We start from the raw sequence: 20,399 nt of genomic DNA on the forward strand, positions 1-20,399 counted from the left end.
ATATACTCAAATGTGATTGGCTCGCATACCTGTCAATAAAAGTAGGTCTCGAAGGTGGACCGGCATTCTGAAATCTGATTAGCTGTTAGCCGTGAGCTAAACACCAATAGATTTCCACAAATACTACTTGCTGCTTTCTGATTGGCTACATGTCAACGTAGGCCCCGCCCTCAACTATTACAGGAAAATGAGTTACCCGCAGCTTGGACTGCTAAATCATGGCAACATTTATGGAACGATTAGCTTTTCTTCAGAAAGTAAGTTCAATTTACAGGCAGTGCTTTGCGGCAAAACAAAAAATACCAAAAGAGGAATTGGAGAAGTAGAGCGTTATGTTGACCTGTCTTTTTTAGTTTATGTTCGAAGCTTGCTACTATTAGCCTGCTAGCTAACAACATTCATACTACCGGTAGTCGTGTTATCCTGATGTCAGGTTTATTAAAGTTACAAGTATTTTGTTGAAACTTTATAATGCCTACAAATAGGGAATCTCTTTGTACATGTATCTCAATATTTATTCCAACAATGTAAGGTTCCCACCCTCATGAAGGCGACAGCAGATGATGAAACGCCCTGTCCTGGCTACCTTTTCCAGGAGATTGGAAGTATCCTTGGTTGGTGTTGGTTGGTGTTTCACCTGATATCTTCTGGACTTTCTCGAATTCTTCAGTGCTATCACTACAGAGATATCTGACATACCTTTTGATAACCTGATATGTCTGATTTGTCTGAGCAGCTTGTCTAATGCTACATTAATCCAGTGATGCTTTGTCTGTCCATTAAAGTGATCGTAACAGTTTACTCTTGATTTTGTTTTTTTGTTCAGTTTCACATTTATTGAAAGGCACTAAAGTGGCAATTTAGACATTACACGGTCACATTAATTTGTCATTATGCTTTGAATTATTATGCCTTTAACCATAAACACCCTTCAGAGATCTGCCAGGAGTCATCCGGTTGTGGTCAGTGTTTGTTGGAGTACCTTTTAGAGAGGCTACAAGTTGAATCCTGTCATGTCAAACTGAAGGTAAAAGCAACACATCAGGAGCACAATCTTTCTGCTTTTGTTCTGGTCTGAGGGTCTGTAAGGATTCTTATCTCCTGTGAGTCAGGTGCTGAAGATCTTTGTCCATCTCTGTGGCCATGGGTCAAATCATTTCCTTACAGAGCTCAGAAGGAATTCCACCTTCATCCAGCAAGCATCGAGTGAGACACTACGTTCATCTCCATCTCCTTCTTATTACTTTGTGACTGAATGGTGACTTTTCTATTACTGTGGTTTGCCCTCAGTTTACAGTGGCCCACCTGATCCCATCCATGGCACAGCACTTTACCAGAAAGTGAGGAAAACTGCACAGGTAAGGTGAAGGGAGAAACTTATCAACACCAGAATTGTCATCTCTGTTTGATAGGCTTGTATACTAATTATCATTTCAGTGACAGCTTAGCTTTATTACAATATTTATTTACAGGAAGTGGCTCGGTTACTTTTCTCAGATGTGGTTCTCACCAAAAGCAGTATGACTTCACACAGCATAGCTCCTCCAACGATGGGTGAGTAAGTGTTTGGTGAATGATGTGTTCAGCAATGTCTTATTTATCTTTTAAAGCTTTTCCGTTAAAAGCAATGTTGCCCAAAATATAAACATGTACAAGGCAATCTGTTTGTTTCTGTCCAGGCATGGGATCAACAAGTTCCCACAGGCCAGGGTTGCAGGGCTTTGGACACAGTTCAGTGAAGCAGGGGACAGGTGAGTGTCGCACGACACAACCATAAGTTTAATTGTTCTGTGTGTGAATTTCTTTACTGAAACATCTTTACCTGGATCTCACAGCAGGCAGTGACTCATTGTTAGACAAGATCCAAAAAGCTGCTGAGGTAGTTGCCAGCGCTGTTCTACCCCCAATGGAGCAACAGGGCATCCGTCTCCATGACAACTATTACTGCGCAGTTGTGGCACCATCTGCACCCATAGAGGTTGCTGTACCTGCATGTGCCTATAACACGCCTGCTAGAAGAGCTGAAGGTCAGACATTTATGTTATCATGGAAAACCTGGGGTTTCTGATTAGATTAAATCCTGGATTTACAATTAAAAGTAAATGTTTGGGAAATGGTATTTATTGGGTAATTTTTAAGTGAGAACACATTATACACCCCCAGCAGCAAAATTATGTTATTTATCATGTGCCTTCACCATAGAATATGTGATGATCCTGTCAAGAAATCTTGTCTAGATCTGAATTTTTGGGATTTACTCCTCAATCTTTTAAAGCTACTGTTTATATAAAATATTTTTAAAGCTGCTAGATGCAGTACAAGAAAATGACACATGGTCAGATTTCAGTCATGTTATATTCAGAAACAACACTGAGTTGCTTTAGAGTTGCTAATGATGACTTTATGAATGGAGATCAGGATAAAACTTTCTTTTTAGTTTTTCAGACTTGCCTGCTGCTCTTGACCCTGTTGATCAGCTCATTATGGATCAATTACGCTGCAGAGAAAGGGCTGGAAGCTCTGATTTTGCTTTGTATCGGTCTAAGTAAGAATTTTATGTTGCTACTAGGGGTGCACCGATTGCAGTTTTCTGGACGATCACAGATCGCCGATCTCTAAAATGTCTGACCTGCCAGTTTCAATTTTGACCGATACCGATTTTGTTTTATAAGCGACACTGTCAGGTGTTATAAGGTCACAATGCACCTTCAATGTTCCAATCTTATTTTATTGAAAAACATACCCTTGAACAATATTCTAGAAACAATACACACTTGTTTTAACTGGCCATGAGGTAGTGCTCTGAAATATAAATGAAGTCAAGACAATTGTTAAAACAAACAAAAAAAATAGGTACAATCGGTTTCTCATGCAAGTATCGTCTGATTTCCCAAAATTAAGGAAATTGGGGCTGATAAATCGGTGCACCCCTAGTTGCTACTGATGATGGTACTTCTATTTTAGAATTTTTGGCCTTCGGGGTGCCTCAAGGTTCTATACTTGGACCTGGTTTGTTTTACTTAGATGTGGTCTCTTTGGGACACCTGATACAGAATTTTAGTTGTTTTATTATCGTTACGCTGATATATTCACCATAACAATTCTGACTTCTTGATCCGTGATCTATAACTCTCTAACCAGTGGTCTATTGAATGTAGCGGTTTTGCATAATATCTTGGTTAAAAAAAATTGCAACTCGTGATGATCCAATAAAAAAATTTGGTGTAATTGACAGCAAACTTGAATTTCATGAACATGTTATAAACATGTATGTTTAGTCCAGATATTTTCACCTATGAAATCATGCCGAGATGGTGTAGAGGCAGGGCCGCCGACTCGGGACCCGAAATTATTATTATTATTATTATTATTATTATAGCAACATCTTCAAGAATAAACTGCACTTTCTATTATCCTATGGTTTTGTCTCCTGTTTGCATTAAAGGTATTTAATTGTTTTTGTATGTGCGAGTGCATTTGTCTGTTAGCAAAATATCGCATGAAGTTCTCAGAAACTAATCCTTGATTACCCATTTACAATTACCGTAACTTTTAGTGCCATCCCCGTTAAAGATGGATGCTACAATAAATCAATTAAAAAAAGTTAGCTTCTTCTTAGTCATATTTATACAAATAGAGGTAAAATTTGTTGTGGTAGTAGTCGAGCATCATCCCCAACACATAATTTTTGGACCAACAATTTGTGCAAGATATTAGTTTTAAACTTTGGCATGTAAGGTGGTGTTCAAAATGCATTTCTTCAAAACGTTCAACTTTCATTTCATTAGGTTAATAAAAAAAATAACAAAAAAAAAGAATTAAAAAAAATATATATCATTTTGTAAATGAGTCCTTGTGGCTCAATGGGACTAACCTGTTTAAATAAAGGTTGAATGAATCTATCTCTCATGCCAAAATGTGTTTACTTTTTACAGTGACCCAACGATGCCCAGGGCAGGTAGGGGGTGGCTGGGAGGAGACTGACAGCAACAACAGCTCCTCTCACAACTCTTCTCAAGAAATTGCATCCAACAGCAGAACATCTGTGGGCAGCAAGTCGGCTGGTACAAGGAGCCAATCAGGAGCCAGCAGAGAGAGTAATGGGGACCTCTCTGAACGGTCAGTGGAGATACACAGTACAGTAGTCCCTCGCTACTTCGCGGTTCATTTATTGCGGACTCCCTCTATCACGGTTTTTCAAAATAAGATTAGACATGACACACAATTGGCTGATTGATGGATGAACCTCACGACTGGCATGGAATTTTTATTAAAAATATTTTACTTTTTTTAGCACCTCCTGCACCTTTGTGCAGCTCTTACTGCTGCAGGATAAACTTCCTGCTGCAGCTGATCAGCTGTTCTCCACACTTATATATATATATATATATCTTAAGGCTTTATAAACCTTTCCCACACTCTTGCGATGTTCCAAACTCTTAAACCTACATAATTTGAACAACGTACGTATATGTACTGTACAGTACTGCAAAATTGTATATGGGTATACACCAGCTCTGCAGACCAGCAGCTTGGTTCTGGTTGGTCTCGGTTCTGATTCTGCAGACCTACCCTGCAGCGACAAAACCCACTGCCCCGTCCAGGTTGATGTGTGCGTGGATAATTGAGCTTCAGGATTATTTGCGATTTCCTGCCAGTTCTGTGAGCTTAATAGATCGATCGTTACTTCTGAGTTTGCGTTGCAAAACTTTCCCTCCATTTCAGCAGAAAGCAGCGGCTGGAAACACTGTTGGCTTCTGGGTAGTGTAGTTCTTTTGACCTGTATTACAGTATAGGCTAATGGAAAGAAAACTACAAAATGGCTGCACCTGTCCAAAGTATAGTTTTTTGTTTAACTTTTTATCCCGTACCGTCCCAGTCACTTGAGTAAGATTAAAAGTGACAATCGTGTGTCGTGTACGATCTTACATTGAAAAACCGCAAAAGAGCGAGTCCATGAAAGTCGAACCGCAAAGTAGCAATGGACTACTGTATTTACTAAAAGTGCTGATGTTATTCTGAAGATGATATTCAAATGACGTTATTAATTGCGGTGTAGACATGTACACACAGTTCATTATATATTTATCTCTGAAACTCTGAGCAATATTCAGGTTTACTTCACCACTCATTAGTAAGACGTGTGAGCTGGTAGTCTCTGTTGTTGCTGTTCTGCAGGACAGAAGCCTTGCAGCTGGGTGACTGTGGACAGGAGACAGCTCTCATTAATAAACTGACAGAGGGCTCCAGAGTTTTCCTGACCAGAGAGGAGAGTCAACACTTCCTCAAAGAGTCAGTATATCTCCCTCTCGTCTCTGTGTTTTGAAAACTGCAGCTCAATTTGTGCTCTAACGAACCTTCCAGGTGCTTCCTTCTTAACTGTGAGGTTGTGGTGGAGTTGCTCTCCAACAAGCTTCAAGATCCTTTGTACGCTGTTCAAATGGTAACGATAAAGATGCTTTGCTGATCAGCTTTTCTTTATGATTTGGGTTTTTCCTGTTATAATGTTGCTGTACTCTCAACTTACAGCGGGCTCTGTGTGCTGTTTCATGCCTCATGACCTCTGACCTTCTCTCCTTGGAACAAATATTCGGCGCTACGCAACGCAGACTCCGTCAGCTGAGCGAAGGGCCTCCGGGGCCCGTGACCAACAAAGCTACCAAGGTAAGAGACAAAGTGAGAGAAAGCCGAGGACCAATAGGATGAGACTGCTCCAGATGAGGTAGCATTTGTGCGCTTATCTCGTTCGAACAGATCCTTCGACAGTTTGAGGCTCTCATGGGTGGATCTCAACAAGCTGCCAGGCAGGATACAGTGAACAACAGTCACCAGGCAACAACTAATCAACATTATCAGTCTGAGCCCTCTTCTGCAGATGTCCAAACATCTAATCAGCCGGCTTCTTCTGATCTGGACCAGGTGTGGAGATGTTCCACAGAGGAGCTGATAACTGCTCCTGAGGGGGACAAACTCACCATCACTCAACGAGAATCTGTAGAAAATCCAGCAGAGCTAGTCAGACCTGCTGATGTAAAATCCCCCTCTGCAGATCCAGAGCTCATCAGAGACCGAAGTGGCTCCTGGTCACCTGAACCTGAGAGTGTGTCGTCCAGTCAGAGCAGACCGTCTCTGTTCAGAGGAATGGAGCTGATCACCAAGGGGAGAACGGTGTGCGAGAGTGATACACCACATACTGAGTGGGATAAGACGGACAGGTTAGGTGGGACTGAAACTGTTCAGATCTCGGACTCAGCTCAAACCAGTGAGGAAGTCTCCTCCAGTTGTGATGTTTTTGCATCTGATAAAACACAGACAGCATCTGCTTTCTCATTTCTCAACTTTTGACCACCAACCCTGTTTGTAGGCCTGGGACAGTTTGTAACAACGATGTCATCATGCGTTTTAAATTTTAATAACTCTTAAGATTTGATTTTCTGATCTGCGAAATTGTAACTGCAATATATGATTAGAATATAGGAATTTTTATGTAGGTCTCGTCAAAATCCGTTATCAAGAAGCAAACTGAGCCACGAGCCAATCATTTGAAATTGATCTTTCTTTTAATAAGTGTACAACCTGTTTGAGGGCCCACAAATCTGTCACGCCAAGGAAAGTGAAGATCTCTTCATTGGGTCCATTTAAAAAAATATTTCCACAAATGTGATTGTTAAAAAAAAGAGGCTAAAGCTCCTTCGTTGCACTAGAGGAGTAAATACAGAAACGGTGAAGCTTTATAAGAGTTTTTAAAGCTCCTTGACCAACACTGATGTGTAATAAAACATCTTATAATATTAGGAATGATAGAGCAACAATGGTCTGAACACAGTGGGTAAAATAATTATTTGATTTCCTGCTGATTTTGTATGTTTGCCCAGAAATAATCATGGTTTTTATGGTTATTTATTTAAAGGAAAGAAAAATAATATCTACAAAAAATCCAGAATAAAAGCATTACATAAAACAAAAGATGATTTGCAAACCTTTAAAAGACGTACAATTTGATATCTTACAACCGATGCATAAGTCTGTCTCCCACAGAGCAAAGAGATGACAATCAGTCACTCCACCACCACGGGCAAGTCCAAAGAGCTGTCACAGGATGCCAGATCTGCAGAACTGGAATTTGGGGCCCCGTCTCAGGGTTCCATATACAGTATTTTTCAGGTTATAAGGCGCATTAATCGAAATAAGTTCGTTTTGACAGATTTTTGAGCGCCATGTGCCACATAAAATCAGTTTGAGGTCAGTAAGCACAACCAGAATTAATAATCCATAAGGCTCACTGTTGATTTTTGATAAAATTCAAGGATTTTAAGTGCGCCTTATAGTCCAAAAACATATGGTAGTCCACATTTATATTTGCGGGAAAACTTAAACCAGACTTGTACAAGTGCCTGTACGAGTAGAACTTGCTGGAAGATTTCAGTTCATCACGACGTTGTGCGTTACTAATAGCGTTCTTGGTCTCTGCTGCCTTCAGATTTTAAGGAGCTCCTCTGAAGTGTGGGTCTGATTCGTCATCTTTCTTATAACACCTCATGAGGAAAGTTTGTGCATGAAGCTCAGGCTGATGGTCAGATGTTTCCATTCTTTCTATTGGCACCAACAGTTGTGACCTTCTCACCAAGCTTCTTTCTTGATGCTCTTGTGGACCATTCCAGTCTTGTGCAGACCTATTCGACATCCTTTGGCAGCTCTGGAGAGGTTGGAGTGGACGATCAGTGGACAGGAGTGGGATAACAACGTTGATGTGGAGTGTCTGTAAACTCATTAACAGTCTGCAGGAGCCAGGATGTGAGGGACCACATATGTTCTGGCCCCAGAAGGTTATTAATCAAGTTTTAACTTGTATGCAATGTTTTTTTCTGGATGTTTATTTAATCTCCTGTTTATCTTCTTTAAAATTAAACCACCATAAAAATCTGAGGGTTCAAAAATAAGCAGGGGATTTAAAAAAAAAAGTATTTTCCCCACTGTGCTTTGGCAGCTTGTCTAGTTGTTGGTATATCTGTAAAATTTTAAAAATTCACATTGGAAACCTTACAAAAATATAAATATAATTATTTTACAATCTTATTTTTTCCTATAAATAAATCTTGAAGATGCTGGGGTGGCAACCGTTTAAGTTTCACTTTTGGCTTTGGCTCGGTTTGTTTTGGACAGAAAATCTGCAGCTCGTGTTTAAAAGTGCGTTTTCTGATTCAGGGCTGATTTTAAAACCATCGTTCTCTTAACAACACTTTTAAAATGTCTTAATGTTAACAATCTAGACTAGGGTAAAGAAACACAATTAAGCTGCTATTTAAAGTTAACTTGGTTAAATTAATGTGGAATGACGCCCAAATCGACCAGTTACTAAAAATAAGTGCAAGTTTTCCTTTTAAAATGTTTTTCAACCCAGAATCTTGAAACTCACTTGGAATCTGCTGCTTCACAAAACCTGAAAATAAAATGAGATTAAGCCACTTCAGCACTTTAGAGTCCAGGAATGTTTTTACCTCCTGTGTGATCATGGTTTGCACGGTTTCATTGAGCTCATGTATAATCAAAAATATGAAGTGTTCAGATTGAAATTTGGATAATTAGTGATAAAACCTTAGCTTGCATATGATTTTATAAATCATTCTTGGCAATTAAAAAAAAAAGAAATTGTAATCTTTGCTGTAGGTGTGGATTGTTTAATAAAATAAAATAAAACAAAAGACATTGACCTTGGGGGAGAACGAGTCATCACCTCGTGACTCGTAGTTTCCAGTCTTCATGAGTGTGTTTGAACACACCACAGCTGTCCTGAAAGTTCAGCTTCACCCGTTTCTATTTTCAAATAGGAATATACAATTGTCAAGTTTGCTTTCCAGTTGATGAAATATTTGCTGAAGATGTAATGTTTTAGCTTCACAAGTACTGAAGTGTTTTTTTTTTTATCTCAGGATTGTGTTTAGTAACGACTCACTCCTCTACAGTAAGTTCTGAACCTCCGAGAAACTTCCTGTTTGTAATTTGCACTACAGATGCTTTTCTTAGGAACTTAAACCTATGAATGAAAGTTGTCTTCCATATATTTTTTGTACTAAGCTATTATGTTTGTGTAAATTTAACGTAAGCCTTTAATATATTGTGTATAAATATATACGAGGTTGTAGAATGCATGATTTAAAACCAGGACGGTGTTTGTTATTATGTTCACGTGTTCGATATCTAAAAGAACATTGCTGTCACTGTTTAACTCTTTTTACTGCAGTATTTACCAAAACTGCAGTAAAACTGTCCACAACAAATACCAGAAGTCATGTTAGACAATAAAACAGGCTGTATTTTTGTTACAGCAACAACCGATGGATAAATCTCTATTTGTTGTATAGTCTCGTGTTGTTTTTGTGGTTTCATGCAATAGATAGATAGATATAGATTTATATTTTATTGATCTCGAAGGAAATTATGTGTCAGTCTAGCTCCCATTCATACAAACAATAAGATAAATACACATCAGATAAAAAATGTAGTATTAAAAAAAACACTAAAAGAGGCCAACCTTCTGAGAAAGCACATTCTGCTCCACACCTTCTTGTACACAGCATCCATATTTGTAGTCCAGTTCAGCCTGTAGTCCAGCTGTAGCCCAATATACTTAAAGGTTGACACCACCTCAGCCTCCGATCCATCGATGATGATGGCCTTGTAGAAGGGGTGGTGCTCTGCAGAAATCCAGCACCACCTCTTTGGTTTTAGTGGCATTCAGCAAAAGCTGGTTCTGATGGGACCACCCAACAAAAAAGTCCTTCACCAGGCCCCTGTACTCCCCCTCCTCACCCCCACTAATACATGCCACAACTGCAGTGTCATCAGAGACCCTCTGCATGTGGGTGTACGAGTTGTTTTGAAAGTCAGTGGTGTAGAGAGTGAAGATGAGGGGTGAAAGCACTGCACCCTGAGGTGCTCCTGTGCTGCTGCATGGTCAGTGTTGAGGACCTACACCCTCCAACTTGGACAAACTGGGGCCTGTTGGTCACATGGTGGTGGTTCCAAAAGTTGAGGTTGAGGCACCCACAGTGGGTCATGAAATACTTAGATAATCTCCATTTTACTGTAATTTTTATTTAAAAAAATCATAAACACAAAACTGATTTTTGTAGTTTCAACTGTTTGGGTTATTGTGTTCTTTGATATAGTTCTTAGCAAAGTTAGTATATTTAAACTGGGCTAGCAAACATAACACAGCTCAGTAATAACAGTGTACAGAAAGTATCACAGCGCTCCACTTTCCTCAAAATTCTACACACACCCCACTATGACAATGTGACAAAATATTTTTTGGGGATTTTTGCTAATTAAGAATAGGAAACTAAGAAATCCCATTTACGTAAGTATTCACAGCCTTTGCCATGTTCTGATGAGACAAAGATTGAGCTCTTTGGTGTGAACGCCAGGCGTCATGTTTGGAGGAAACCAGGCACCACTCATCACCGAATCAATACCATCCCTACAGTGACGCATGGTGGTGGCAGCATCATGCTATGGGATGTTTTTCAGCAGCAGGAACTAGTCAGAATAGAGGAAAGATGAATGCAGCAATGTACAGAGACATCCTGGATGAAAACCTGCTCCAGAGCACTCTTGACCTCAGACGGGCGACGGTTCATTTTTCAGCAGGACGACCCAAAGCACATGCAAGATGTCCTGGAGGGGCACAGCCAGAGTCCAGGCTTGAATCTGGTTGAACATCTCTGGAGACATTTGAAAAAGAAGTACTGCAAAGAAGAATGGGACAAACTTCCTACAGACAGGTGTGCTCAGCTTGAAGCATCATAAAGACTTGAGGCTGTAATTGCTGCCAAAGGTGGATCAACAAAGTATTAAGCAAAATCTGTGAATACTATGTGATTTCTTAGTTTTCTATTTTTTTTTTATATAAATTTACAAAAATCTAAATATTTTTCCAATCATAGTGGGTTATTGTATTAAGATTTTTTTAGGAAATAGATTAATACAAGTTGGATTAAGGCTGTAACAAGAAAATGTGGAAAAAGTGAACCACTGTGAATACTTTCTGGATAAACTGTACGTACCTGGTATTTAGAGGGAATTACCTAGAACATCCAGGACTGATCAATGTATTACGATAGGTGGGGTTACTATCACTACTGGTCGGAGGCTGGTACTTGTACTCACCTGGTATGTACTGGATATTACAATGGAGTGTGTCACTGTGGGTTGCAAACTAAAGTTTGGAAATCACAGGATTTTAAACATTTTTTTAAAGTCAAAGGATTTAGAAAACTACATAACCAATTAATCACTTTCACATCTCCTATTTGCAACACAGTGCATTAGTCAGACCACCCATAAATAAGAATGGCTGAGAGGTTTGACACACCTGTACACAATGTGTAAAATGTTAGACGCAAACACTCTGTTGCCTTAAAGAACATTTTCTCTGCTCTTCTCGTTTTTGTAAGAAGCACTCGATATATGGCTGATTGAGCAGAACCCACTGCCTGCTTACAAATAAAAATAACCAAAAGTCTAATTTAAGGGATAGAAGAGCTTCCACTACACAAACCTTTTTGGTCAAGAAGGAATTATTGAGTAAAGTGCATCACTTTATTTGAATTTACAAGCACTTTGGATCGTTGTAACATCTCCTTGCCATTAGCACCAATGAAAATGTCCACGCACCAACGCACGCATGTAAAGAGAATAAGACCTCCTAATAAAGTGCACAGGGTGTGTACACACTCGCACAAACACACACACACATCAATACTGCACAGAAAAACCACAGTGGCTGGACCATGGAAAGGTGGATGTGCTTATGGTCTCAGATGATACATGGTGAGGTGGAACCTCCCTGCTCGTCATCCCTTTCACACCGGAACCCCAGCGGTGTTGCTTTGAGGCTTCTCAGAGGGGAGCGATGGTGTCAGAGGTGTCGGCACCAATGGATGAGGGACCAAAGATCAGGAGAGGTCACGCAGGTCACGGTCATGTCGAGCTCGGACGCCCTCGGGTCTGCAGGCTGCTGAAATGCGCCTCCCTCAGGACTCTGTTAATACAGACATAAGAGCCACTTTGCCCGTCACCATGGAGACCGTGCTGCATGGAGCTGGCAGGGTGTTCCTGTGTTGTGCTGGTGCAGGTTTTCTGGCTGTGTATGGATGGCCTGGTGCTGGCCTCAAACGCCGTCTCTGGACTGCTGATTCCATTACTGCTGTCGCTGTTGGAAGACTGCAAAACACAGGTCGGAGAGAAGAACGCTTCATGGATGCTGTGAATAAATCCTTCTGCAAACACTGCACCACATATATATATGTTCTGTGTTGCTTACACTCAACTAGGAAAAAAAAAAAGTAAATACAAAAGCAATGCAAATGAATATTTCAGTGTCACCTCCGAGTCCAGATCTGATTCGAGCAGGCAGGGACCCCTTCCTGACCTCTTGGCTTGAGGTATCAGCTGCTGGTCTTCAACGCTGTCACAGCTACAGTGTCGCTTTCTGTGCCAAACACAAATGGAAGGAACAGAAAAATGATGTGACAGAAATGTTGCAGGGAAGGGAGGGAGGGGGAGTAGCAGGAAGAGAGAATAATGAAGAGGAACCAAAAATAGAAGCACACTCAGGCATGTTGCACTCCCAAAAAACCCAGAGCACACTGAGCAACATGTAAACAGCGCCGTCCACATAGAACTAGATCTGCTTAGAACATAGTGCTGACTTAGATCTGTGAAATTATGAGGATCTTACCTGTTATGAGTCAACATTTCTGCAATGGTGACGGATGATTTTTGGTTTTAAACGGCGCACACTCCTTATAAGCCTTCTTGGGGATATAGAGCAATAAAAACTTGGGCTCAGTATGGCTAACCCTCCCTCATACTTCCTGAGGGACTGTCAGAGAGCTAACCAGCCGGGAGTTATAGGAACAGCCCGCTGCACCACCCTCCCTCCGCTGTGGTTGACTTCAGTCCCGTCACCGTTCAGGGCCTCCGAGCTGTCCCGGTGGAGGAGAACAAACCTGATGCTGAACGTGTGAAAAGACCGCGGCCAGCTGGGTGTTCTCGTTCACGGAGCGAAATGTCCATGAACCCCAGGCACCATCATGACAGCAGAGGGAGCAAAGCTCGTCCGGTGCTGCTGTACGAGCAGCTCAAGTTCTTCCGCTTTCGTCTTCCACGCGCTCACAGTTAATCGCGCTGAGCCGATAAAAAATACTTAACGGCAGTTTCAGAATACTGCCGTGAAAATAAACTTGTTTAAAAAATACAATTTGAACGTTGTCTAAAGCGAGCTACGATCACTCCTGCGTCATTTGTATTGTAGTGAAACAAACAAACGAACAAACAAAAAAAAAACCGGATTAACGTATTTCCTGTTTTTAAGCTCCGCCTTCGTGTTTACCTACGTCACGAAGTATGACTTCCGGTGGTCACAGCTGCAAGGTAAATTTGTGTTTGTACGTGCTTTTACTTCTCTTTTTCATAAAAACGACAACTGATGTTTTTTAAAATGCAATGTTTGATAATCTGTTGTAAGCAGAAGACAACAAAACACTAAATGATAGCTAGCTAGGCCGACCGATAGCAATAATAGGAATAAACAAATAAAGTATAGTTTCACTAAAATCCACCCAGTGGTTCATGAGATATTTTGCTAACAGTGTTGGCTCCTATTGTTAATGAAAATAAATAATAAAGATATGCAATGTGCAGTTAATGATCTGCAAGTTGTGGCAAATATCTTTTAAAATTAATTTATAAAGCAGTTAAAAAAGGCTTACTGATACCTTTTGTGGGACGACAATGCAAAGTTCACTTTTTTAATTTATTATGTTTTCTGTGCAGATGAAACTGATCCAGCATTCTAGAGAAAAGCTCCACACAGCTTTGGTTTCTAATTCACAGACTGTGGCTAAATTGTACAGTAAGTACACAGAAGATGAAAGGCGTCTCCTGGAGGAAGGACTCCACCCAGGAGAACCAGGTTCCCTCTTCAAGCCCATCACCGTGCACTCTGATTCAGACTGGATCCTTGCTCATCCTGAGGAGCCCCAGGACTTTGAGACGTTCTATACGGACCCTTATCGCAGGACACCTAATGCAGACCACAGCACTATGTATCTACAAACAATAGGTGAGAGTGGTTTGTGGTTGTGTTTAAACTCACTTTTCTTTTGATATGCATTAAACATTATTTTTGAACACATTTACATTTGAAAACAAACCTCAGAAAAAAGATTGTCATTATGTTGTGCAGTGGCTTAAGGACTGCCAAGTCCTTTGTTTAAATGGTTGTTGCGCCTTAAGTATAATCTGTTTTTTAGGTTCGTTTGGAGAAGTGGGAGCCCAAACTGACCAGTATGTTGAGTGGCTCCGAGATTACTGCCAGGCGTTTTTTTATGGACTTTCTGTCAAGTTGCTTCCAGCAGTTTCTGTGGCTGAAACAGGATGCTCTTTCAGGGTCAACAGTAACTCACACAATCTGCAGATTCTGACAGGTAACCATAGAACTTGATATTTTTTTCTTTAATTCTTGCCTTAATTGTAATTCGCTTGTTTTAGACTTTTTAAGGCATTAAGTGTAAAAGATGAAATGTTTTTGCTTTGTCTTGAAATTAAGGTGACCTGTTGCGATTTCTAGAGAAGAGGAAACCAACAGATGCTTTCTGCATTGTTGGAATCACAATGATTGACCTCTATCCCCGCAACTCCTGGAATTTTGTCTTTGGACAGGCTTCTCTCAGTATGGGTGAGGTTTTACAGACAGGCCTTAAAAGATATTTAAAAAACAAGTCGGATCTTAAACTTTAGAAGGTGAATTTAAAAAAAAACATACAATCAAGCCCTATTAACACAAAAGTCAGAGTTGTAGGAATGAAATTAAAAGTCATATGACTGTGTTGCAATGATCATAAGACCGAATCAAATGGATAACAGAGTTGGCATTACATGCACATTGGTGGGGCACCCCCTCAGTCCTGGATACAACTGGATTCATCGTGGAACAGAGTCATACAGCTATTGTATTCCAACGAATGGGGCAGTGAACCCACAGTGAGGCTGATGGTGATTGTTGAGAGTAGGATGAAGCAGGTGTTCTGTAATGCTTCGTGCACAACATAACAATCCTCCTTTAGTGTGGTTTGTTATTGGTTCCTGAAAGCTTTACTGTGTGTGGGGACCCTCCTGTACACATTAGTTCCAACACTGACCCACTGTAACATCTGTATGCCTCACATGCCTGACAATTGTTTTGATACTACCACCAGTCCTGATTTAAAAAACCACAGCGTGCCCCATATTAAATAACACCAAGTTCTGGCAATACTGTCTAATGTGTCTACAAGACATCTATGTCTGGTGACTTTCAGCCACTGTTTTGATTGACTGCTGGTGCTGGATACTCTGACAACTGCCTGATAACAGGTGCCTGATAGCAGGTTCTACATGTGTGCAGTGGAGAGCATCCCGTGCTCCAGCATCAACATGTGGCATGGAGGCTGCACAGCTGCAGAAAGAAAAGCTCTGCAGAGAGTGGTGAAGGCTGCACAGAAGTCTGATGGAATCAGTCTCCCCACCATCACAGACATTTACACCTCTAGATGCAGGACGAGGGCCAACTGCATCATGAAGGACCCCACTCACCCAGCACACACACTTTTTGCCGCACTCCCTTCAGGAAGGAGGTTGAGGAGCATTAAATGTAGAACCACTAGACTGAGGAACAGCTTCTACCCTGAAGCTGTTAGACTCATGAATCTCTAACCAGAATAATCACTGTGAAGAATCACCTCATGTTGCTGCTGATCTGTTTCATGTTGATGTGTTCATGCGTGCACATCTGCTCACACAGACGCATGTTCATGTTTGTGCAGATGTTCGAAGTAATGTTTTTATGTTTTTAGTGCTTAGTGTATATTTAGTGATGTATTTCTTAGTTCATATCTTAGATGTTATTACTGTTTTTCTTTTACATTTTATTGTTGGATGTAACTGGGACCCTGTGTACATAATTTTGCTCCACCACATGTACCACATGACATGTGAATGACAATAAAGAATCTCTGTCTCTCTGATAACACTACTACTAGTGATGCCTAAGCTTGGGGCCCATTCTGATTGCACCAGCTCCCTGAAAATTCTTTTTTTTTTTACATCCAACATATCGAGTTCAAGCTTCTTTATTGTCATTTGTATCACATGTGGTACATGAGGTGGAACAAAATTGTGTACTCAAGGTCCCAGTTACATCCACACTAGCAAAAATATAAAGTATAAGAAGAAACAGTATATAAGGATCTAAGATATACACTAAGGTATATGCTAAACAAACACCAAAAGATCTAAGATATATGCTAAACACTAATAATGTAAAGTAATATATTAAACAGCAGCCTGAACATGAGTCTGTAGTGAGTAGATGGGTATGAATGAATACAGCAGCATGAGATCAGTAGCTTGAGATAATAAGCAGCATGATATCAGCAGCACAGATAAGCCACATTTCACCAACTAAAGTGGCATAACAGTCATTTTCTTTTTTTTTTTTTTCCTTACAGTGATTTGTCTGGTTAGGGATTTATGAGTCTAACAGCTTCAGGGTAGAAGTTGTTCCTCAGTTCAGTGGTTCTACGCTTAATGCTACGCAACCTCCTACCTGAGGGGAGTGAGACAAACAATGGGTGTGCTGGGTGAGTGGTGTCCTTCATGATGCAGGTGGCCCTCTTCATCCTTCTGTGGTCTGCACATGTAGCAATTTACATCCAGAATGTACTATTATTTTTGAATGTTTAACTTTATTTGTTGGTGAGTGTATATAAAAATGCTCCAGACTATAAATTAGGAGAATATTTAGCAGAATTTATTCATTCATGTTGCTTATTGTGAGTGATATAACAAAGTGGCCGATAGATGGAGCCAAACACAACCAGAAAACAGTTTAAACGCTGTCCCTTCTTGACCGTTTAGTGTGTGTTTGCAGGAATGGGAGTCTTCAGCTTTGCCAGGTATGATGACAACTTCTACACCAGAAGTTATGCTGGGAGGCTGAAGAAGCAGATTCAGACAAAACCGGGAGCCTACTCTGTGTTTGAGGGATACTACACTCCACCCATCACCAGCACTCTGCTGCTTCGATCCTGCAAGGTTATTAAAAAATAAATAAATCAGCACTCGGTCAACTTTAGTGCTTTGAGATCATGGGGCAGATTGTTGATGTTTCCAACTTTGCCATCATTGCCAACTAATGTATAATATCTGTTTACAGACCATGACCCATGAGATAGGCCATATGTTTGGACTTAAGCACTGCCAGTGGATGAACTGTGTCATGCAGGGCTCAAACCACCTTGAAGAGTCTGATCGTAGGCCGATGGATTTCTGTCCCATCTGCCTTCACAAACTACACGTGTCAGTGGGTTTCCAAATTGCTGAAAGATACAAGGTAACAAGTCATTGTTTTTATAGAAAACCTACCCTTCTTGTCCTTTTGTATAAAATATATTGATGTCCCTTTACAATATGCTGTAATTATCACCCACCACAGGAGCGCAAAAGATGGGCAATAATTGTGTGTTCATGCTTCTGTCAGCAAAATATCTCATGAAGCACAAGGCATATTTTTATGGAACTTAAAGAAAGTAATCAAAAGATGCAGATGTAGAAGAGCTTAACTTTTGAAGCTAATCCAGTTCAAAGTGGCGACACACCAATTGTCTCTAAAAACCTCAAAAATTGTTTGTAATTCAGTCAATTTTACAGATATTGGTCTAAAATTTGGTGTGACATTAGCTGGGAGTCATACAGACACATCCTTATTGCTTTATATGTTTTCATTAAACGTTGGTGTTAATGGTTGGGATCAGCATGTGAGAAGTGTTCATGGAAGGCAAAATAAACAGGTCGCTCTTGAAAATGAGTTCTCGTCACTCAATGAGGTCATGAATTTTTAGCACTTTACATTTGAGACAGATTTAAACCTGAAAACAGACCTAAACACCTTGTGAGAGTGAAGTGGTCCGTGTAAGTCTTGTAGAGATGAGCACAAACCTTTTGGGGAAAAAAGTTCCTTCTTATTATATTTCTTTCGGTTAATCAGTTTGGTTATTTGATAAAGTTGTTATTTTCTGTCTGTCAGGCTTTACTGCGTTGGCTGGAAGAGGAGCCGGCTTCTCGACCAGAGCTGGAATCTGCAACTTCACTCAGCTTTGTCAAACCCACTGAGGCCTTTCAGACATCTAAATTATGGCTCCGCAGGTGTTTGGACATACTTGAAAAAAGATAACTATAGTAATCCAACATTTTTCAGTCAGGTCATGTGGACAGTTTCTTTTTTTGTGCTGAAATGTTTCGCCTTCGATCCAGAGGGCTTCATCAGTCAAGAAAACACACAACAAAACTGATTCTTCCTCCAACAGCTTACTCCAAAATGGAACAAACCAGTTCTGCTTGTGATAAGATGGTCTCTTCGGTACGCCCCTCCTCCATTGCCGGCCCTCTTCCTTGTTGACAGTCTTGTCAAACTGGTTGAAAACAACAAAGTCCATGCTCAATAATCCAGGTATAAAATCCAACATTTTTCAGTCAGGTCATCTGGACAGTTTCATCTGGTTTGTTCCACTTTGGAGTAAGCTGTTGGAGGAAGAATCAGTTTTGTGTTGTGTGTTTCCTTGACTGATGAAGCCTTCCGGATCGAAGGCGAAACGTTTCAGCACAATAAAAGAAACTGTCCAGATGACCTGACTGAAAAATGTTGGATTTTATACTTGGATTATTGAGCATGGACTTTGTTGTTTTTATAACTATGTATTTTTTTTTTTTTTTAACTAAACCTGTTCAATGGAACAGAGCAGAGTATGTAGATGAACAGATGCTGGGATGTATTCATCATTTAACGCGGATTCCTCATTTTTCTGGACTGAATAAAACGTGCATTGAATTTAAGGAAATGCAAACGTGAGACGTCATTTAAATTTGACCCATCAAAATGAATGCGGTCATTTATTTACAGAATCAAATTTAACATCAAACATTTACATTAATTTGGCAAATTATGAAAATAACAACATAAGCAATCAATCAGGAAAAATCATACGGCCATGATTTTACCGTTGCTGCACCACAGACATTTATAAAACTGTACAACTATGATCTTTTACCCACACGGATGTGAATAAGCACTTTACACAGACATTTCTAAATATCTGGGAGAATTTCTACTTCATAGGAAAGTTTAAAGATGGAAAGAAGTTTAGAGGGAGTAAAGGATGGGGTTTGAGGGAAATTGAATGTTACCAGAACCGACACTCTCCATCAGAAGCCCAGCTCGCCTCGGTACGCTTGGTAGGAAACTTGACCCATTACCTCTCTGATGATAATCAGCAGATATGGTGTTCCGTTAACGCTACCGGTGCAGCGTCTCCTAAGAATGGCTGTAGCCCGTCAGAAGTAGTGGCGAGGCTCTGTTCGACACACATTCACCTCAGTGGAAAATGTTATAATCCCATGGAACTCGGAAGAGCTTCGTTGTCATGTCAGGAACTCCAACAGCACTCCATCAGAACTTTAGCTCTCGTGTAGTTTACAGAACTCCCACAGAACTCTTGAAGTCTGACAACTCTCCAACTCTGTAACTCCGTGAGTCTGTGTAAACCAGGAAGTACTGACATTTTAAAGGCTCTTTCCCGGTTCACTTTTTGGGATTTTTCATTGGTCAGAAACGACCAGAAGGGGTGTGTTTTTGTGACGTAATAGGTTAGAGACAGCGAGAATTGTTATGGGACAGCTCAGAAATGTTCTCACAGACCGAGAGGGTTTGTTGTGGCGTGTTTAAGAAACAGGTGCAAAACATCTCTATTTACGTCTGAGAGGATTCTAAAACATGACAGTTTTAACATAACAACTTGTTTTTCGTTTGACTGTAACCTTGTAAACGCACACACTTGCTCATTCAAAAGCAGAAATCAGAAAAATGCATAATTACTCTGCAACAGCTTTTAACATGAGTTCTAACTTTTGCATGAGAATAAAAATCATTACTCAGTTAATAAAATTGATTAGTTCACTGCAACATCTAAAATGGTTTGAACTAAGACACTTTGATTATCAACATTTGTAAGATAGTAATGATAATAAAAAGAGAGTGTTCTTTTCACTTGAATCTTCAAGAAAGAAAGTCTCAGGATGGGTGAACCTGTATTTATGTATTCAAATACATGAAATGACAGCTTCTGTCCCACAAGGTTCTAAAGGTCAAGAGTTTTGACCTTAGACTGGGTTTCGACGTAGGCCTAGTCCACTACAGTCCCCCCTTTGGAAATCATCACCTGTCCATGGAGATGAATTCCAACTATGGACTTACGTCGTCGATTGTCCTTGAAGCTTGATGTAATCCAGCAAAGAAACAA

At 40.3% G+C, this 20,399-nt stretch overlaps 3 protein-coding genes across 3 annotated transcripts; 2 read left to right on the forward strand and 1 right to left on the reverse strand.

Moving 5' to 3' along the window:
• Positions 1–218: 218 nt before the first annotated feature.
• Positions 219–6,345, forward strand: tepsin (TEPSIN adaptor related protein complex 4 accessory protein). Its single transcript, XM_037691348.1, has 13 exons — positions 219–257; positions 533–605; positions 936–1,027; positions 1,113–1,206; positions 1,291–1,358; positions 1,473–1,554; positions 1,680–1,751; positions 1,836–2,027; positions 3,936–4,119; positions 5,179–5,292; positions 5,365–5,443; positions 5,530–5,664; positions 5,755–6,345. Exons 1-13 carry the CDS (start codon positions 219–221, stop codon positions 6,343–6,345), a joined length of 1,815 nt encoding a protein of 604 aa, XP_037547276.1.
• Positions 6,346–11,647: 5,302 nt separating this feature from the next.
• Positions 11,648–13,379, reverse strand: si:dkey-21c1.1 (protein FAM104A-like). The gene is made up of 3 exons (XM_037690782.1): positions 12,743–13,379; positions 12,388–12,493; positions 11,648–12,225 (listed from the first exon to the last, which is right to left on the reverse strand). The coding sequence occupies exons 1-3, from the start codon at positions 12,757–12,759 to the stop codon at positions 11,983–11,985; spliced, it is 366 nt and encodes a 121-aa protein (XP_037546710.1). The 5' UTR covers positions 12,760–13,379; the 3' UTR covers positions 11,648–11,982.
• A 35-nt stretch (positions 13,380–13,414) lies between these two features.
• On the forward strand, positions 13,415–18,277 carry LOC119423398 (archaemetzincin-2). The gene is made up of 7 exons (XM_037690783.1): positions 13,415–13,437; positions 13,840–14,128; positions 14,319–14,492; positions 14,615–14,743; positions 16,976–17,139; positions 17,261–17,437; positions 18,131–18,277. Exons 2-7 carry the CDS (start codon positions 13,840–13,842, stop codon positions 18,275–18,277), a joined length of 1,080 nt encoding a protein of 359 aa, XP_037546711.1. The 5' UTR covers positions 13,415–13,437.
• Positions 18,278–20,399: the final 2,122 nt, after the last annotated feature.

Source organism: Nematolebias whitei, chromosome 17, assembly GCF_014905685.2.
Source record: "Nematolebias whitei isolate Nwh7 chromosome 17, NemWhi1, whole genome shotgun sequence".
Lineage (NCBI taxonomy): Eukaryota > Metazoa > Chordata > Actinopteri > Cyprinodontiformes > Rivulidae > Nematolebias > Nematolebias whitei.

Coding starts and splice junctions, on each gene's coding strand:
- tepsin (XM_037691348.1), top strand. CDS start 219: ATGGCAACATTTATGGAACGATTAGCTTTTCTTCAGAAA. Junction 1,752..1,835: donor TTCAGTGAAGCAGGGGACAG/GTGAGTGTCGCA, acceptor TGGATCTCACAG/CAGGCAGTGACTCATTGTTA. Junction 5,444..5,529: donor CTTTGTACGCTGTTCAAATG/GTAACGATAAAG, acceptor CTCAACTTACAG/CGGGCTCTGTGTGCTGTTTC.
- si:dkey-21c1.1 (XM_037690782.1), bottom strand. Junction 12,226..12,387: donor AATCAGATCTGGACTCGGAG/GTGACACTGAAA, acceptor TGTGTTTTGCAG/TCTTCCAACAGCGACAGCAG.
- LOC119423398 (XM_037690783.1), top strand. CDS start 13,840: ATGAAACTGATCCAGCATTCTAGAGAAAAGCTCCACACAGCTTTGGTT. Junction 14,493..14,614: donor CAATCTGCAGATTCTGACAG/GTAACCATAGAA, acceptor CTTGAAATTAAG/GTGACCTGTTGCGATTTCTA. Junction 14,744..16,975: donor ACAGGCTTCTCTCAGTATGG/GTGAGGTTTTAC, acceptor GTGTGTTTGCAG/GAATGGGAGTCTTCAGCTTT.